General features: G+C 43.9%; 1 protein-coding gene across 11 annotated transcripts in view; it reads right to left on the bottom strand.

Moving 5' to 3' along the window:
• TENM3 (teneurin transmembrane protein 3) overlaps window positions 1-19,181 on the bottom strand; it is a 316,633-nt gene that overhangs the window by 17,291 nt on the left and 280,161 nt on the right. For all 11 annotated transcript variants that reach the window (XM_067721907.1, XM_067721896.1, XM_067721898.1 and 8 more), the window contains 2 exons: window positions 4,008-4,183; window positions 2,013-2,248 (listed from right to left, as the gene is read on the bottom strand). In XM_067721907.1, the coding sequence (XP_067578008.1) occupies window positions 2,013-2,248; window positions 4,008-4,183 (412 nt within the window). The remainder of the gene's footprint in view (window positions 1-2,012; window positions 2,249-4,007; window positions 4,184-19,181) is intronic.

The following is a 19,181-nucleotide window of genomic DNA, read 5'->3' as shown; positions in this document are numbered from 1 at the left end:
AAGTCCCGTGTCCAGGTACACATGGGACTCTGTGCGTGTGTGTATGTGTGAGTACGGGCACACCACACCTGCTGTAGGGGTAGCTGACTAAGACAAAGCCTGTGAACTAGCTTCCAGTTTGCAGTGACCCAAGCAAGCACGGCCCGGGGCAGCGGTCAGTGGCAGCAGCCGACAGGCACGCAGGCAGCTCAGTTCCTTGTTTCGGCAGAAGAAAAGGCCAGGGCTGGCGCTGACTCTGGTAACAGACCAAGACCCTCTGAAAGCGACCCCGGAATGAGCCTGGAGCTTGTTTTCTTCCCATCATGTTACTTGCCCCCTAATCATGCTCTTCTTTCTGAGGTTCTATTCCATCTTCTTCTGGCCCTTCTCACGGGATAACCTCCTTCCAGCCTCCCCAGCTCCTATCCACCAGAACTCCTGGTGCAGGGCCCCGGAGCTAGGGCATCCAGGCTCCCATAGCCTGGGAGACGGGTGAAGTAGGAGCACAACACTGGTTTCAGAAGACCGTGCATCTAGAGTCCCAACCCCTGCCTTGCAACTGAAGAGGAATTAGAATGTAACTGTGAGTTGGACAGTCTGTATTTGAGGCACTGATTCCTTCTCACTTCATTTCTATTTCTTGGAAATAGCCAGAGACAATATGTAGTAGCTGTTTCTTACCATGAGGGCTTGTCCTGGGAAATAATGTTGGCCTGTTATAATAATAATAATTTAACCATTTTTTGGTGCTGAAAAAAGGACATGAATGGTATCCTCCATGTTTTTTGTCTCTCCTTGATTTTAAGTAACTTTTTTTTAAACAGCAAGGGAAGTAATTTTAGGAATAGTTATCCACATTTATCTGATAAATGAAAATCTGTTTGCTAATAGAAAGAATGAATCCAGTTCAGTTTATAGTGGTTTGAAGGTGGTTCCTTGTAACCTGTGTTTTAGTAGTTAATCTATGATGTCTTTACCAAACAGCTATCATAAAGCACAGCTTGCTTTCTAGATCTCGTTGGCCCACAATGTGAGATGGAGGAATAAAAACACCTAAGAAGGCAACACAGAGAACACTTTGCAGAGGTCAATTACACTAGCGTAATCAGCAATGTCATCACACTTCTCATAACAGTAACGTCAGTTTGGGTTTCCCTTCAATAGGGAGGAGGTGGCAGGGGGTTTCCGACGTTGGTCCTCTTCTAGGTGCCTAAGCTGTACTTTAAAAATATTGAGAATGCAAAGGAAGGATCCACCTTTCAAAGGCCAACCCACCTCTTTCAAGATACATATTTATGACTTGGAATACTTTTAACATTTCATCCAACTCTTACCCATCCCCATCCCATTAGGAAGCCATCACTCCTGAGTGGGTAAAGGAAAAGCGTAAGGTTATTAGGGCAATATCAGTAAGACAAGAATCTGTCGGCCATCCAGCTATCTGGAATTGTGCTACATGCGCTACCCTAGTCTCCCAGGGAAGAACTGATTTTTTTTTTTTAATTTAACACCTTTTTTGGAGTATAATTGCTTTACAGTGGTGTGTTAGCTTCTGCTGTATAACCAAGTGAATCAGCTATGCGTATACATATATCCCCATATCCCCTCCCTCTTGCATCTCCCTCCCACCCTCCCTATCCCACCCCTCTAGGTGGTCACAGAGCACCGAGCTGATCTCCCTGTGCTATGCAGCTGCTTCCCACTAGCTATCTATTTTACGTTTGGTAGTGTATATATGTCCATGCCACTCTCTCACTTTGTCCCAGCTAACCCTTCCCCCTCCCCATATCCTCAAGTCCATTCTCTATGGGAAGAACTGATTTTTAATCAAAGCTATATTAAGAAAACACTTTTCTCAAATAGTTTTTCTATGAGCGATCTGATGGCTTGATGGTTGGCTGTAACTCATGCTCTAAGGTAAGGTGTTACCCTGAGTGTGAACAGGAGATGAGTCCTAGGCCCGCCCTCGTGGACAGGCCACAGCATGACACGGAGGACCGGGTGGCTGTCACCTCGCTCTGACACTGACTTACCCTGAGCTTTCGACCAAAGACATTGACTTTGCCTTGGGCTTGCTCTTTTCGGAATCTCCATTCCACCAAATTCTGACCGTTTTCACCAGGAAGAGTCATGTTTCTTTTGGCAACTGTTGGGTTAGCTGTGCCGGCCAGAACGTGTGGCTCTGTCTGGTAGTGCGAATCCAGGCCACTGGCATACAGGATTCGAAGGGAGCCGTCGTAACCAACCTGGTAGCTGTTTCTTAACTGATCTAGAAAACAAGCAGCAGAAAACACGAACTGTAGGTGTGCATTAAACACCAGATCGCTTGCGGGGTTAGAAGTGATATGAATTTCTAAAACATTGACTGGACTCCATTTATAAGGGAATGAAAAGTACTTAATGATATCCTTTTAGAAAATAACAAAACAACTTCGATTTCTGGCATCTCATGCTGTAACAGATTTGGCTGAATGTTAAAGGCAAACTTCAGGGGAATTTAAAGTCCTTCTCTACTTTATTTGCCTGATGAAATAAATGAAGGTTCGACCTCCAGTAAACGTTTTGCAAAGAACCAAGTATGTGTTCTTTTCAGAGGCTGGTGTGTCTCCTCCAAGGGTTTAGAAGACATCTTCCCAATAGTCATCCCTATATCTTTTGTTAAAGATGTTTTGAAATGATTTAATATCTGTACCTTCTATACCAAAAATATAAGGAGATATTTCCCCCTGAAATTGACTTTAAAAAAGGAAGTTGGGCTTCCCTCGTGGCGCAGTGGTTAAGAGGGGACACGGGTTCGAGCCCTGGTCTGGGAAGATCCCACATGCCACGGAGCAACTAAGCCCGTGCGCCACAACTACTGAGCCGCGTGCCACAACTAATGAAGCCCGCGTGCCTTGAGCCTGTGCTCCGCAACAAGGGAAGCCATCGCAATGAGAAGCCCGTGCACCGCAACGAAGAGTAGCCCCCGCTCACCACAACTAGAGAAAGCCCACGCACAGCAACGAAGACCCAATGCAGCCAAAAACAAATAAATTAAAAAAAAAAAAAAGGAAGTCATATTTTGTACAAAACACCCTCTCATACTGTAGGCTATTGCCTCAAGTTAAAAATTTTGAATAATACAGGACCATTTGGGGAAGCAATGAATTCAAGCAATACTGATTTTAGATGACTGTAGAGAGAGATTACCTGACAGAATTGGTAAAAAAAAAAAAGAGTCAGAGAAGCTTAACTCAGACTTAGCAATGAGTCTTAGAGCAATGACCTCACAGTTGCAATTGTCATTGTAAACAGGCCTTTTCAAGATTACATCAAAAAGGAATACGGTGGGAGGGGTCCATCATGGAGTTATTGGACATATATACCTACAGACTGAATGAAAAAACGGAAAGTTGAGCTATTACACATATGGGCACACAACCCCCAGTGATGGCATGAGACGCGATTCAAATGCTGCATCGTGCACGGATTCGGTAAAGCTCGGCCTGCTGGCCTTCCACGGCAGTGATGATGATGCCAAAGGGCCTTTAGATGCAAGTGAAGAGCGGGAATTAACGTGTTTTATTAAATGGGAAAGAAAAAAACCGTCATTTCTAGGTTAACAGATTGTTTTAGATGTTACGTGATTTTATATACGTATATATCACTAAATAAACACTACACGTAGACATTAGACCATCCCATCGATATCTCTAGGGGTTTATATTTCCACCTTCTCTTTCCTGGTTCATCTTTTAAAATGCGGGTTGCCACTTTCTACCCGGCTGCCAGTGGTATTTTATTTTTTAAAGAGTTTTTTTTTTTGGTGTGGACTATTTTTAAAGTCTTTATTGAACTTGTTACAATATTGCTTCTGTTTTACGTTTTGGTTTTATGGCCCCAAGGCATGTGGGATCTTAGCTCCCTGACCAGGGATCGAACCCGCACCCCCTACATTGGAAGGTGAAGTCTTAACCACTGAACCGCCAGGGAAGCCCCACCAGCAGTATTTTAAACTGGGCCATTGAAAGCTCTGCTTTCGTGTTTACCTTGAACCACGGTGTAGAATGAGTCGATGGAGGACAGGTTTGAAGTGATGCTGACACCTTCTTCTCGGCTGGATGACTCAAGGTCCACTGTGATAGCCTTGTCCATGTCTCCATGGAGGTTTGTGACCACTCCGGTTGGAAACGTCACGTTTGTCAGACGACCTTCACTGTCATAGCTGAATAAAAGAGGCATGAACTCGGCATTAAATAGGAAACTGCAAGTTCTTCTTACTCATGAGAGCGTCTGCAGCAACAGTAGCTGCACACATTTGGAAGAATATTTGTCTTTGTGCATGAGCTGTGCAGTGAGGACTTCAAACATGCTTTGAAGTGATCGGAAGCCTGTTGAACACAGAGAAGCCTCACCTGCGAGGGCAAGAGTAAACAGAGCAGCTCCCCTCCCCAGCACGTCATTCTCTCAAGTGTGACCACATTCCTCCTGCACATCTAATTTGCTGTTTCAAAGGGAACATGTTTGCTGATATTAAATTTCTTAGTATTCCTCCATATTTTCTATAAAGTAGATTTAATTCACTGTTATATCCTTTTTGAAAGTTTTACTAACTTATGCCCTCTATGGCGGTGCAATATGGAAAAATATATATATAATGTTGTAAAGCAGTATATGTACATGCATGTAAGCATTTGCATATGTAAAGATATTCCTTTGGTATCCTGAGACATCCTCAACAAATTAATGTAATAAGGCCTTTTCTAAAGACTTTATTTCTCAGTGATTGACCTACTTTATAATGGTAAATTGGGACTTAATGTTGGCGGGGTGGAGATAATCTGTCTTGTCTATACTCATGTTGTAGGAGTGGGTGATATCTTGAATGATGATTTATCATGTTTACTGAAATGAGATGTAATATTTCCTGACATTTAATGACTATTTGCCTTTTTATGATGATACCTTCACTTTTTTTCAGCATATAAATATAAGAGGCACCTATAATTTAAGTGTTAGGATATATTTAAAAAGCTATCTTATTATCATAAATATGCATTACAGATACAACATTTTACTAAAAAATTGATTTTGGGGGTGACTTTTCTATTGGTGGCAGCACCAGAGAAAATTTCAAAAATGACAAGGTGGTTTGAAGAAAGGGAAAAAAATGTAAATTCTGGATGAAAAATCAGGGACTTCCTTGGGACAAAAAATATACTTAAGATTGGATTTCATATTAATACTAAGGCTGCTTCATCAATAAAAGGTCTAAGTGAAATGGAGACCTGAGCCACGCCCTACTTAAAATAAGCCCAGGTGCAGAACTAGGAGAGAGAGAGTCTTATTAGCGAAAGACAGAAGCTACCAGAGGAGGAAAAACAGTGAAGAGGACCCTAATAACGGGTGTAAACATGGGGCAACAAGGGAATAAGGGGTAGAAAAAAGGACTTAAATGATACTTTGGAATAAAAGGAGAGAGGGCTTCTAGATTGTAAAAATTAGCTTTGAAAAATGTGGTTATAGGAATTAGGAGCAGACTCTAGAAGGTCAATGTCATGGCGGAGCTAGGAAGGCAGAAGGGAGGAAGGAGACGGATGTCTGTTCAGGGCCCGTTACTTCAGTGGGGACAGCATCACTCAGATCGTGGGCTTGCCTGACTTGATCTGACAACTCGCCCTGCTGCTTCGCCAGCGGCAGAAACGGGCACTCAGGAGAAAGAGGCGGGCGACGGATGGAGGATGGAGAAAGAGAGAAAGAGAGAGAGAGAGAGAGAGAGAGAAAATGCGCCGTTGAGTGTAATCATTGTTTGGACCCATAAAAGGCAGAGCTGAAGTGAAAGAGCAGACTCCCTTCCCTCTCCAGCAACCCAAATGCCCCCAGCAGATTAAGGCATCAGTGAAAGAAACCAAAACTGCTTTTTTGAAGAAATTATTACTCTTGAAACAAACAAGCATAGGTTTATTTATGCAGCAAAGCAGAGTTACAGAATTACTGACCAAACCAGCTTAAAGTGCAATCTTAACCTGGACATAATTCTTGCAGCGCGTTACATTTCTCATAGGATACGATGAAAAATAAGCTATTGTGTTTTAAAGAAATGAACACCCTAAGATAAGTAAGTACTAGGGATGTAATGTACAACGTGATAAATAGAATTAACACTGCTGTCAGTTATATATAAAAGTTGTAAAGAGAGAAAAATCCCAAGAGTTCTCATCACAAGCAAAAAATGTGTATTTTCTCGTTCTTTAATGTTGTATCTATAGGAGATGATAGACGTTCACTAAACTTATTGTGATAATCCTTTCGTGATGTATGGAAGTCCCATCACTACGCTGTACACCTTAAACTTACACAGTGCTGTCTGTCCATTATATCTCAATAACACTGGAAGAAAAAAAAAGAAGCTGTAGAAAAATTGAAAAAATAAATTAACATCCTTTGGAATGCTCCTACGTAAAAGGCAGTTCAGTGCTGCACTATGCCCCCACCCCCTTCCCATTTTACAGGTGGAAAAACGAAAATATGATGTGGTCAGGTGATTTGATCTGGCTCTCTTTGCATCTCACGATGGGGCCATAAATGGAACTTTCATGCACTGGACCCAGGTCCCTTAGCCCTTCTGTAAATCACAGGGCTTGACTTGAAGTGGAGGACGGTAGCTTTATACAGGTGGTGCCACCTGCCAGCACTCTGCTGATTCATTCTTGCTGCTGTCACTCACCTGCCCTTTATCGACCCCTTTGCTGGTTTACGTTTTCTAGCCCCGTCCAACCTAAAGCAGGTCTGTCGCCTTTCCCCTGCAGAAAGCACCTCTCCAACCGCTGCCTCTGCTCTCTCACTGGCCCACCCCACGCTCCCTGCCCTGCTGGGCAGGCATTTCCTGCCACAGGATGCTGAGCGCATGGCCGTAGAGCATCGGATGCTGCGCATTCAGACGCTAACCTACTGGCCTTTGGCTCTTTGGAAAATAAAAGTACGAGCAGCCTTTGTAGGCAGTGCAGTTAGAATGACAGAGGGTTAAGCTGGCATCTTAGTGGCCCAGTTTCACAGTTTAGCCCTGGAAGTCCTCAATTTGTGCCTTCAGACGAGTGGCTGCATCTACGTTAAGGCACTAAAAGGGCTGAAGGGCTCGCACAGGGCCGGCCAGGAAAGCTGCTATTTCGGAAGGGCCTTCAGAGCGTCTACCCCGCCAGTCACCTACCAGTTTCTGAATGAGCTTTGTGGGCTAGTCACGGTGCGAGGGGATCGTGGGTACACAGAGCATCAGAAGTCTGGTGGTCCAGAGTCCCCCACCCTCTGAGGGCAGGTGATGGAGCGATCGTGCTGGAGCAGAGCAGGGAAGGGCCACGTCAAGGTGGGGACCTAAGCTGGGCCTTGAAATCGATGCGGATTTGTACAGGTGAGTAAGGAAGGCACAGGACACATTCCAGCCAGGAAGACAGCCAGGGAGAGGGTGCAGAGGACTGAGGACGGACGGGCTGTGAGGTCAGGGAGCAGAAGAGCCCACTGAAGCGGAGGGTCCGCGTAGGGTCCCTGATATGGTAGAGGGAGGCTCATCACTGGGGACTGTGACGAAGGTTTTAAAGGGAAGCAAGGCTTTAATTCGGTGTAAAGGAGCCCAGGGGCGGGGCGACACGTCAAGCGGGGAATCCTTCCCTGAGTTGCCGATTTCACAAACCAGTACAAAAAATAAAATTGGGGCCCAACAGAGAGTTTTTAAATAAAAACTCCTCACCTCTAACTAGCATCATTTCATAAAGAAAGGCCATTACTCATGCCACAGATAGAAAGGACCTAACTTCAGGGTGAAGTTTCTTGACAAGGACCAGTAAAGCTTTATGAAAATGTCCTCCCCATCATTATTTATTTTTTCCATTTCCCTGTGGATCTGTGAAAACTTCTGCACAGATTCGCATCTATGACAACAGAAACGCAACAAGATGGATGGCAGCCATTAGAATTGCCAGGGGATGCCGGATAAGGGAGGGAGAGAGAACAAGGGGCCAAGATGCCTTTCAGACGTGGCAGGCGATCCCTTCTCTGGCAAAAGCAGAAAAACAACGCAGCAGCCGATGTTCGCCTGTCCTCTGAAAAGCTTTGATCCCGGGTGCTAACAGGGGCCTTCCCATCAAACACACGCCTCTGGACATACTCTGCTTCCGCGCAGCTTCGCGGCTCTACGGAAGGCTGCTTGGCCTCGCTGGTGAACCAGGCCTGCCCAGCTTGTAGATCTGAGACATGGTTTTCTTTTATGAGCTTCTTGAATTTACAGTGCGATAGGCTCCAGGGAATCTGACTAGAACATCAACTTGATGCCCCCCTTTCCACTCATCCGGTCGCAGCCGCACGGCTTCAAGTTCATCGCACAAAACATTCTTCTTTACTCCCGGTTGACCCCTCTTGACAAAGGCCCCTTTTGCTGGAAAAGGCAAATCCCTCAGGCTCCCCACGACCTTTGCGATGCTCTTCACTGATGTTTCTCTGTTTGTTCGTCTTTAATTTTGATTTTGCGTTTTTTTGCCTAGACTTGCTGTTTTACCCTTTGTGGTATATTTTTAAATCTCTTTTTACGTTTCCTAAACAGCGGGATTATCGACAAATGCCCCGGAAAGCCAGAGCCTCAGACCTTCTCAGTTGAAGACGCTGATTCCGTTCTGACGTGAAATTTTCTCTCTCGCTTCCCTTTACAGACAGAAGTTCCCAACTCTTTACTTTTCCTTCACAATGTCTCTCACATATCTTCCCACTCCCACAGCCACCCTAGATTTCAAAAGCTGGTCTTGTCGCCTCTCCCCATACTCACGGCTACCAAATCCATCTTCCGAAGCCGCCCCGAGTACCACGCTTCTCTGCTTAAACATCTTCTAGTGGTTCCTCAACGGAGAGAAACACTGACTGAGACTGTCACCAACCAAGGTCAATAGACTATTGATACCGCAAATGTATTCAGGTAGAAACAAAGTTCTTGAAAACTTTTTTTTTTGGCAAGTGGTCTAAAACATCAGAACAAAACTAATTTATTAGAGTCCTGTCTTCCTTATACACCACGTGTTGGTGAGTTAGACACTTTTAAAAGTGTCTACTAAAGATAAAAAGAATAAGGTAACAATTAACATGTAGTTTGTTGCATTAAAAAATCTGATATACTTATTTCTGTTGTCTGTTAGCTTGTTCTAAGCCTTTTAACTCTTACCCAGAAAAAGTCTTGTTCAAAAGCAAACATTCAATTCAGTTGATACATTACAGCAGAGTCAACTAACATCATTCAACAAAGGTAACAAGTTTTCTTTAAAACTCAACAGGATTATCTGTTGTCTTCAGTGCTTCCCCATAACACGGCTTCTTCTTTTTTTTTTTTTGGCCTCTCCGCGCGCCCTGCGGGATCTTAGTTCCCCGACCAGGGATCGAACCCGAGCCCCCTGCGGTGGAAGCGCTGAGTCTTAACCGCTGGACCGCCAGGGAAGTCCCATGGCTTCTTTAATCAAATGTTTCATTTCTAAAATTACCTTCTGTTTTTGAGAAAAATCTGTGTCCATGAGAGCAGGGCTTCAGAGAAGAAAGCAAACCAGCGGAGAGGCAGCCGTCGCCCTGAGAGGGGCGGCTCTTTTGAGTGGGCTGCCCCGTCCCCCTTGCCTTGAGATTCAGCCCGACGCTGAACTGGTCTCAAAGGTGAGACAAATGTGTGTATTTACTCCTAAAATGTTGGCGATGCTCCTCTCCCAGACCTTTATTCTCCTCACCTGTAGAGGAATGGACACCAGCCAGCTAAACGCATGTGTCACCTCTGACTGGTTTCTCTAGTCCAGATCGGCCTGTCTTGAGAAGCTGAGACACCAGGAGGTGTTGGTCTGGATGGGAGCCAGTCGTGGCTGGCTCTTCCGCGTCTTCCCCAGGGCCACCCGGAATAAGCTGCTGAGTGGGGCTGCAACCGTGTGCTTTTAGACTTGAGTCCCAGTAAGGATTCCCAGGAAAGACGTAATCAACCTGTCTTTCCCCCACTGTCCCCCCGACACAGAGGGAGAATCTTTTCTCCCATCTATCAGAGTTCCTTTAATCCAATGTCCTTTCACTGTTTAACAGCCTGCAAAACCAAAAAAAAAAAAACCCCCAAACAAAATCCCCCCCCCAACCTTGCCATCTGTATGGCAATACTTTTTTCACAGTGCTAACCCGTAATAGCTTCTTATCTGTCACTGTGGTAAAGCAGAACAAAATTACCAACCTCATCATAACACAAACATATGCACAAAGCGCTCCTGAGTCTGCAGGCCTGGTGAAGGACGTGCGCAAACGGCAAAACCAGAACAGAACCCGACTTAAGCTTCTCGCGGTGGACTGTCTGGAACCCTAACAGCAACAATGCAATTTGTAACACTCTTATCAAAAGAATTTACGTGTAAGCATTCTGGGAACGAAACTGAGGTTTGTATATTTTAACAGCGATCTCACAGGCAAATCATAATTTCTTTGAATTCAGGAGCAATGTTGTCAGTTAGAAATCCTCAAAAAATCAGGTTCTGAAGAGAAAATGCAAAATGCTTCCATCATCAAGGGAAGTAGAGCCATCAACCAACTCTTAAATCATTGGTTCATCTGGTACTTAGCTGTCTGCTACCTACACATTACCAAAACTAACGGGGAAGATGCAAAATAAGAAAGACAATAGAAGGCATTATTTTACATGATGTTTGTGTCCAGGGCTAAGAGGATCCTGATGAGAACGGGTGGAACTGCAAGGGTGGGAGCGGAAAGAGGGGTTAACACACACATTTCTCTGCTGCTGTCGCATTTTATTCAGAGGTCTTGCGATGGGGCAAAATTCTGGCCATTGCTTTGCTTCATAAACCCGGAAAGGGCAGCGGCCTACAGTCAAGCCACTATCCTGTTTGGCAACACCCAGACAACACGCGTTCAGAAGAGCACAGACACCCAGACAACACGAGTTCAGAAGACCACAGACACTCAGATAACATGAGTTCAGAAGACCACAGACACCCAGACAACATGAGTTCAGAAGACCACAGACACCCAGACAACGTGAGTTCAGAAGACTACAGACACCCAGACAACGTGAGTTCAGAAGACCACAGACACCCAGATAACGTGAGTTCAGAAGAGCACAGACACCCAGACAACACGAGTTCAGAAGACCACAGACACCCAGACAACACGAGTTCAGAAGACCACAGACACCCAGATAACACGAGTTCAGAAGACCACAGACACCCAGACAACATGAGTTCAGAAGACCACAGACAAAGGCAGATCTTTGCTTTCTCACCTCTGGTCCCACCCTTACTTTGAACATCGAGCCTAGTGACAGATGGTCGTGGATAGGACATTTTTCATTATTTTCGATATTTTTCAAAGATCGAATTCAAGAAAAGTGGCCCAGTGCCTCTTTCCTTCCGTGGTCATCACCATATCAGGGAGAGCTGATGAAGTGATAATGAGCAGCCCTGAAATTCACAGGCCTGAGACAAAGGGATCCGAGTCAGGACATTCCAGAATGTGGGTGAGCTTGTGGGTGAGCCCTCATTAAGACAGGATCTTATTCAAACCATTTAGAAAATGTTTATTGACTACGGAAGGTTGAAACGAGTGGGACACGTCTTATTTGTTTAGATAACAGGTCTTGGCCAGGCCTTGAAATGTAGACTTGCTGGAGAGGGGATGTCAGGGAAATTTTTGTTCCAAAGAATCTGTCAGACAGAACTGTGCATGCCCTCGTCCTCCCTGATTGATTCCATGGGGCCCGGGAGCGCTCAGGGGACAAACCCATCCTTCTCCGGAGCTCTCCTCTTTGTATCCTGGACACTTACTGAGACCCACCCAGGAAATGGCTGTGCAGTGAGTGAGGACAAGGTGGATTTGAAAGACTTATGGTAAAGCTGGAAAGGTTAAAATAAAAGTATGAAGCCCATTTGGAAAGAGAAATTTTATTATTGTAAATTGCTATGACTACCAGCGGCATAATAGATACCAGGTTTGGCTGAAACGCCACACTATTTTAGCAAAAGAAATCTGGTAACTTCTTAAATGTTGTTTCTTTTGGAATCAGCCTTGACAGGGACCTAGGAAAAGTTGGGGAGAAATGGCAGAATCCCACATTTTCTTAGAGCAGGCAAGAATTTTTAATTACTAAGAAGCCTTGCATTTCGCAGGTGAGGGCACAGAATTTTAGAGGGGCGCCGTGCCTCGCGCGGACCCACAGGTGGAGTAAGTGACAAAGTCAGGCTGGAGCCCAGGTTCTCAGTTTCCACACCGAATGCCTTTTCCCAATCAGCTTACGCTGCTTCTCAGAAAAGACGGCAAATAGAGAGCAGAGAGAAAGAGGCATCAAGGAACGAATGGGACGTCAATGATTTGGAAATAAGGAGGGACTGAGAGGAAAAACAATAGATGTAGTGGGTAGACTGGGAATCTAAGATGAATAACACTTAGACTAAAATGCTGTCTGTTCACAAGCTTTATGAGAGAAAGTGGATATCGTGGAAAGTGTGAGGATGGAGGGAAAGCAGAGGGATGGTCAGACGTAGGCAGTCAAGGAACATGAGGGAGCAAAGAGGGGACAAATACAGAAGGGGAGGTAACACACAAGGCGAGGCCCAGATCTGATGGCATCAGTAATCGGGGGGATGGCGTCCAGTAGCAGAAAAGGCGACCCTGCAGTGTGAACACTCGTACTGTCTCCGTTGTTGAGCCATAGGAAACCCTAGTCTGTAAATTCATATATTCACACGTTTCCCCCGAGCTAGATCTCATTCACACTTGGGGCTCAGCTCTTTCCATGGGCCCCTTGCCCATGTCTCTAGAACTGACTTGCCCTGAGTTCTCACTGGCTGTTTCCGAACACATGCTGGGCTGGAATGGACTACGGTCCCCTCAAAGCCATAGTTTCCAAACCAGAGCTCATCTGCTTCTACCAACCTGCGTCCTCCCTGTATTTCCTGCCCACTTGGCCGCTAGGTCAGCAGATTTTCCTTTCCCTCCCCTCTTGCGTTCAGTCACCATGTTACATTTCATCTCCTAATGACTAACCGCCCCCTTCTCTGTAATTCCAGTGCCCGTCTGTGGGCCAGGCCTTCACCTCCCAACTGGATTTACTGTCTCCTAACTCCTCTCTCCCCCTTTCTCAGCCTCCTACTTTGCTACATTCAGTCCATCCTTATATTGTCCCCAGATGGACCACGTTGCCTTCCTGGTAATCTCCCATGAAGGGAAGCCTGTCCACCCAGGATCACCAGGTGGTCAGGTTAAGCCCTGCTTGACCGAAACTGTGATCTCCACCCACTTCCTTTTTCCTGCTTCACACACGCTCTACGCTCTTGTCATTCTGAGCTGCACATTCTTTCTAAAACCTACCACGCTCTGCCTCCCAAGGAAATGCTCTCCTCTGGCCTGGACACCCCGCCTCGGCTTGCTCACCTTGCTTCGTACCTTTAGGGGGTCTCACTTTAAGAACCTCAGATTATATATGGAATCTAAAAATAAAAAATGGTTCTCATGAACCTAGGGGCAGGACAGGAATAAAGACGCAGATGGAGAGAATGGACTTGAGGACACGGCAGGGAGGGAGAAGCTGGGACAAAGCGAGAGAGTGGCATGGACATATATACACTACCAAACGTAAAACAGATAGCTAGTGGGAAGCAGCCGCATAGCACAGGGAGATCAGCTCCGTGCTTTGTGACCGCCTGGAGGGGTGGGATAGGGAGGGTGGGAGGGAGACGCAGGAGGGAGGGCATATGGGGACGTATGTACATGTACAGCTGATTCACTTTGTTATATGGAAGAAACTAGGGAGGGATGGGAGGGATGCTATGAGGAATCAGGGATGATGGTTTCCCCAATCATCTTATCTCCTTCCTAGGTCATCTCCCCCAGACCTGGGATGGAGTCCAGAAGAGAACAGAGTCCATGTTAGCTGTGCTTTGACACCTCAAGATACCCTGAAGCCAGGATCCTGGAACACAGGCAAGGGGCTTCTTCTGGGAGTCTAGCAGTTAGGGTAGCCTGGAGGGAGGGATGCTGAGGTTGCTTTTATTTTGATATCATAGGAATCAGTCAGAGATGCCGGACAGTCTCTGGAAAATACCCAACTGTCCATCTTCAGTTCTGTGATTATAAAATAATAAAGTTCCCTTTCGCCGGTTGTCACCGTGTAGATTTCTTGCCCTGTTATCAGACAACCCTTTAAAATGGCTGTTGTATATAACTTGGTCTTAGAGTAAGTAAATCATCTGATAATCACTGTGTAAGGGAAGTTGCTGACACACCCAGATATGATGCTATCAGGTCATCTAACTTAAAACTAGATTGCAGAAGAAAATTGGATTAAATCAAGCATTAGTAAAAGCATTGCCTTAGTAGCGTTCAGGTTAGTGTTTGAAATGTACAAAAATGTACAATTATTCAATTGGCTACACACTTTTTTTTACTGATGTCCCTGGGACTATACATTCTGGTTACAAACTTAAAGCAAAATTATTAAACAAACAAAACAGCAAAAATGGAAATCAACCACAGCATTTTCCCATGAATTTAAGTGATCTGCTGATAAAATCTCTTAAAATCATCCTTAATGCAGCAAATTTTTTCTTCCATGAGGAAAGAAAGAGAAAAAGGAAAATAAAGGAGAGGAATTGGGCACCAGTTTTAGAAATGTATTTGTAAAATGGGTTGCTTTGTTTTTAATGCAATTTTGGGCAGAAATAGCAATGAAACGTGGTTTCAGCGTTTGAATTTTTAGGGTTTGATGTCAGATACCTACCAAGGGAAAGGTTATCTTCTCAGTTTTGTCCCATGGAAGATGCCTCTGTGATTTTTCTAACATCATGAGCTATTATAGTCACACACACACATCAAGAGAACACAGCCTGGCACAGATGTCCAGCTATTTAGACATGATTCAGTGTCAAGGGGACCGGACGCATCTTTCCCGACCGGGAATAACCATCACTGAGTTCTCCCAGGTTACCTGCGCTTTTTGCTCACTGCTCTGGATCTGAAGCCCAGTTACGCCTTACGCTGCCTCTCTCTCCTTCTCTGAGATGCCCTTTTCCATCTTCTCCCAGACGATCGGAACTGATGTCAGTGGCAGCTGTGGATCTGTCGTGGGCTCGGGGTTACGTTCATTATAAAGAAATGGTTAAGAAGCTCGTTCTGAAATTGCTCAGCTTGAATGAGGGACAGTAAAGCACCCACATGAGAAGCTGGAGACCCATATACACCTACGTAAATGTGTAAGAGCTGAAACTCATTTATTTGCTCCGTGAATCTGAATAGAGCTCACGAAAGACCACAGTCAGCCCCGTGCATATAAAGCCCCAAATATTCCAAGTCCCAAGATAGAAAACTGTCACCGACCCGGCTGTGTGCATGTACACGTCAGCCAGAACTCAGAGGTGTTTTTTCCACGCTGTCTTCTCTAAGCAGACAGAAGAGCCTCTAGATGTGCCCGCATGGTTTGTATCTTACGGGGTGAGCAAGCAGAGAACCGTGAAATGCCGTTAGTCATTAAATACTTGACTCAATTGCCCAGTTCAATACACTGGGTTTGCTTTTGTGTGCATTCAAGTGAAGAACTGAGGTTTCGCTCTGGCTATGAACTTTTTAAATAATAGATTTCTAGCAAGTAAGATCTTTTGGGTCTCCCTGGAATTACTCTAGCTAAGGAATTATAACGTGTGATAACTGTTTTAAAATGGTATGAAGACCAGCACAAAATACTCCCTAATACTAAGTGAAGGGGGTAAGTAGGCTCATCACAGGGTCCTCAGACAAGGGGACACCAGAGCCAGATGGACATCCTTTCTACCGCCCAGCAACTCAAAGGAAGAGGAGGTCTGAGGCAAGATGGCTTATTCAATTAGCAACAAATAATTATTCCGCTCGTGAAACATATTAATCTAACTCAGGGATTTCAGAGCTGAGTTATAAACTACCTGACACCTGTCTTCCTATCACACCGTCTGTAGCATGTCTAAGAACACTGGCCACTTCCCTAACAAATCACAGTAGGGACACAAAAATCACAAGTAACACGGAGAGAAATTGCTGTGCCAAGACGGTATCTCTAGTTTCTGAAATGAAGGTTTCTTGTGCTTTGCAAACTACCAGTGAACCCGAAAGTCACCCTATTTTGTTGGTGACTGATGAGAATCTCAAGTTGAGAGTCGGGTTTCCTTTTCCTAGAGTCATTCTTCCTGTTACCAGGGGCAACAGTATACTTAAACTGTATTTGCATGGGAAATGTTTTCTGTCTTTAACTCTTTAATCCCAACATTTCAGAAGAAAGTGCTACCAGTATGAAGTTTTAATTTTCGTTAATTATTGTAATAACAAGGTCAACTGAGGAAGTCCTTACTTTATAAAGCAAAAGAGAGTAAATGTGTAATAGTAGGTAAATATATTTCAAAAAATCAACAACAAAAATGAGAACTGTTAATATTTTCAGCATTAACTCTTGCTACGGAAAGTCTGAACTGTTTCAGAAGGCAAACATTCACATGATACTCTCCCAACGGCGGCAGCTCTAGGTTTCATCAGACTCTTCCCTATAAATAACCGTTCACCTGACCACAGGTGAACTCCTCTACTCCTTCATTCAACAAATAGCTATCGGGAGCGTTCTACGTGCACTGCAAGCTCCCAGGAGCCGTGTGAGCCACAGAGATAACGGCACACCTTGCATTTTAGAAAATACTTTCACATTTCATTCTGTACGTTCTGTGACACACATGTCGCAAGACTGTGACATGCTGATGGTAAATGAAAGTTTGCACTAAGAAAAAAAGAAGTGAAATTAAAACATGTAAGGTAAACAATTTCAGCTAATTCTCTTTTAAAATTTCTTTGGTAGAAACTGCAGCGACTGCACTTTTTATTGGTAGGCAATTTATTGATCCCAGGTCTTCTCCCATCTGTTTCTATCCGATAAAGCTTTAATCTCAAGGCTTTTTAGACACTAGGCTAGCTAGAAAGCTGGACACATACAAATGGGAATTTGGGCTGAAAAGTTTAATCTTTCTTTGCAAGGTAGTTGTACGTAGATAGATACAGCATGTAACAGATCTAGGAACTACTGTCACAAAAGTCATAGAAAACAGGTGTTTTTCAACTGTGAAGTGTGTTTTTTTTCCCCCATAATCTCCTTGTGGTTTTGGTAAAACTGTGACCATTGTCAAACCTCTCACATCCCTTCTTTACGAAAGTACCAAGTACCCTTAAAAGGTCTAAATTAGACATGTAGTACTATAAGAACGTGAGGGGAAATATTACAGACATGTACTAGGGTTCTGGGAGTCTGCCAGCTCACTAGTAACGACAAACACCAAGGAAGCTTGACAGGGATTCAGAGTCCCCTCTGGCTCTTCTAGAACCTTCACATCCAGTCTCATATATCCGAGTCAGCACAGAATAAGCAGAAACTGTTGTTGTCAAGGCTCTGACGAGTAGAGGTGGGGGGTTGAGTGTGTCCATCAACAATCTCAGACTTACACAGACAGAAAGGGGCCACTCTGTCAGAATCCAGAGGGTGCTTTCGGAGGGGCTGCCTGATGATGACACTCCTTTACGCACTTACTTTTGAACGTGTTTTAATGTTTCTCACCCTTAGAAAGGGTGGACCCTTGCTCATTCACAGCTAAATTATAAGAATGTACAGAAAGAAAAAAATGATCATTTGTCATTCTGATATGATGATTCTGAATTACTTAGGTTAAATGCTCTATTTTTTTTTCCTGTCTTGTACAGTAATACACTGTTTTGCAAAGTGCATAAATGTCTCTTGGAAATTTTTAAATCATGTCTTTGCTGCAGACATCTAAAGGAAAATTAACAAAAACACTTTTTTGAAAGCAATATTTCTGTTTCTTTGATTAGAAAAGCTGTTTCTCAAGTGCTGTAAACTACTATATTCTTAAGTTATAGCAAACACATGTTTATATGCGTGTGTGTATATAATTATGATGTTTATATTTGGTGGAATACTTCAATAATGCTTTTTGGAATAGTTGCCTTTATTGTAATTTATCTAGATGTAAGACTTAACAGATATACTTTAAATATGATGTGTAATGGGTCTGTATTAGTGCAAATATCATTGTGATTTATTTTAATTAATTAAAAACTTTCATTCTTGCAAACAGTGCTTGCCCATTACATTCACAAGACAGGTTTGCCAACTCAGCCTCTACCTTAGCAGTCATGTTGATTCTTCACTAAGTCTGAAATTCTTGGAGAGTGTTTAGTACTAGAGAAATGTGTCTTCTTTGTGTACCATAATATTAAAAAAGTAAACATCCCAAATTTGTTTATACTATCCCACATCAACTCCACCAGTGGAGTATATCCATTTCTCATTGTAGGTCATTAGTGAACCTGTATGCGTGTTGCGGAAGTCCATGCGTCAGTAGGAACCCACGTGACGAACTTCTGTGCATTGTCAATTCCCGGGAACAAATAAGAACACATTCAAACATGGCTCACAGAGCAGAGCTTGAGTCCTAGACTGTACTAAAACCTTATTTCTCTATTTTCGCCCCTGCTTTTAAACCGAAACCCTACAAATGCCACCATCATTTCCTGAAGATCTTATAATCAGAGCAGCTCTCCTGCCCAGTCTCATCTGATGGGAGCATTTTTACTGTACTCTTTTTTCCGCCTCTTTGGCAACAGAGCCTGCTATCACTTTGAAAGGAAGTGCTTGCCATTAACTTCCAATTTATTCCTTTCCTATTGTGATCCTAAAATGAGCAAAAGGAATGCTAAGAACAGAATTTTAATGTAATTCAATTGCAAAGGTTTGTTCCGCTGACAAAATCATGCTGCTGGGTAACATTCATTTTATGAAAAGGGAATCTGTGAAAAAAAGAAAAGCAAGCCAAGGTACAGGAGAACTAAGCCTAATGTGTAAGTTCTATTCCAGGAAAGTTGTATGGAAAATATTTGTATATTGGATCATTTTTTTCTACTGACTCTTCTCATAATTTTGGAGCTGTGTTCCTACAGAAAGTACATTTGCTTCTGCATTTCATCGAGAACGTCCCACGAAGGAACTCAATATTCATTTCCAGGAGTGTTTTGCGTTGGTCAGCATGCCGTCTCTGCACATCTGATTTCCCCTTATGATTTGTGCGATGTTAGTGGAATGAACAAGTACGGAAAGTGACTTTACACAGTCACAAAATGTGACTGTTCAAAGAGCACGTTGC

This window comes from Pseudorca crassidens, chromosome 21, assembly GCF_039906515.1.
Source record: "Pseudorca crassidens isolate mPseCra1 chromosome 21, mPseCra1.hap1, whole genome shotgun sequence".
Lineage (NCBI taxonomy): Eukaryota > Metazoa > Chordata > Mammalia > Artiodactyla > Delphinidae > Pseudorca > Pseudorca crassidens.
This window is presented reverse-complemented; position numbering and strand designations above follow the sequence as displayed.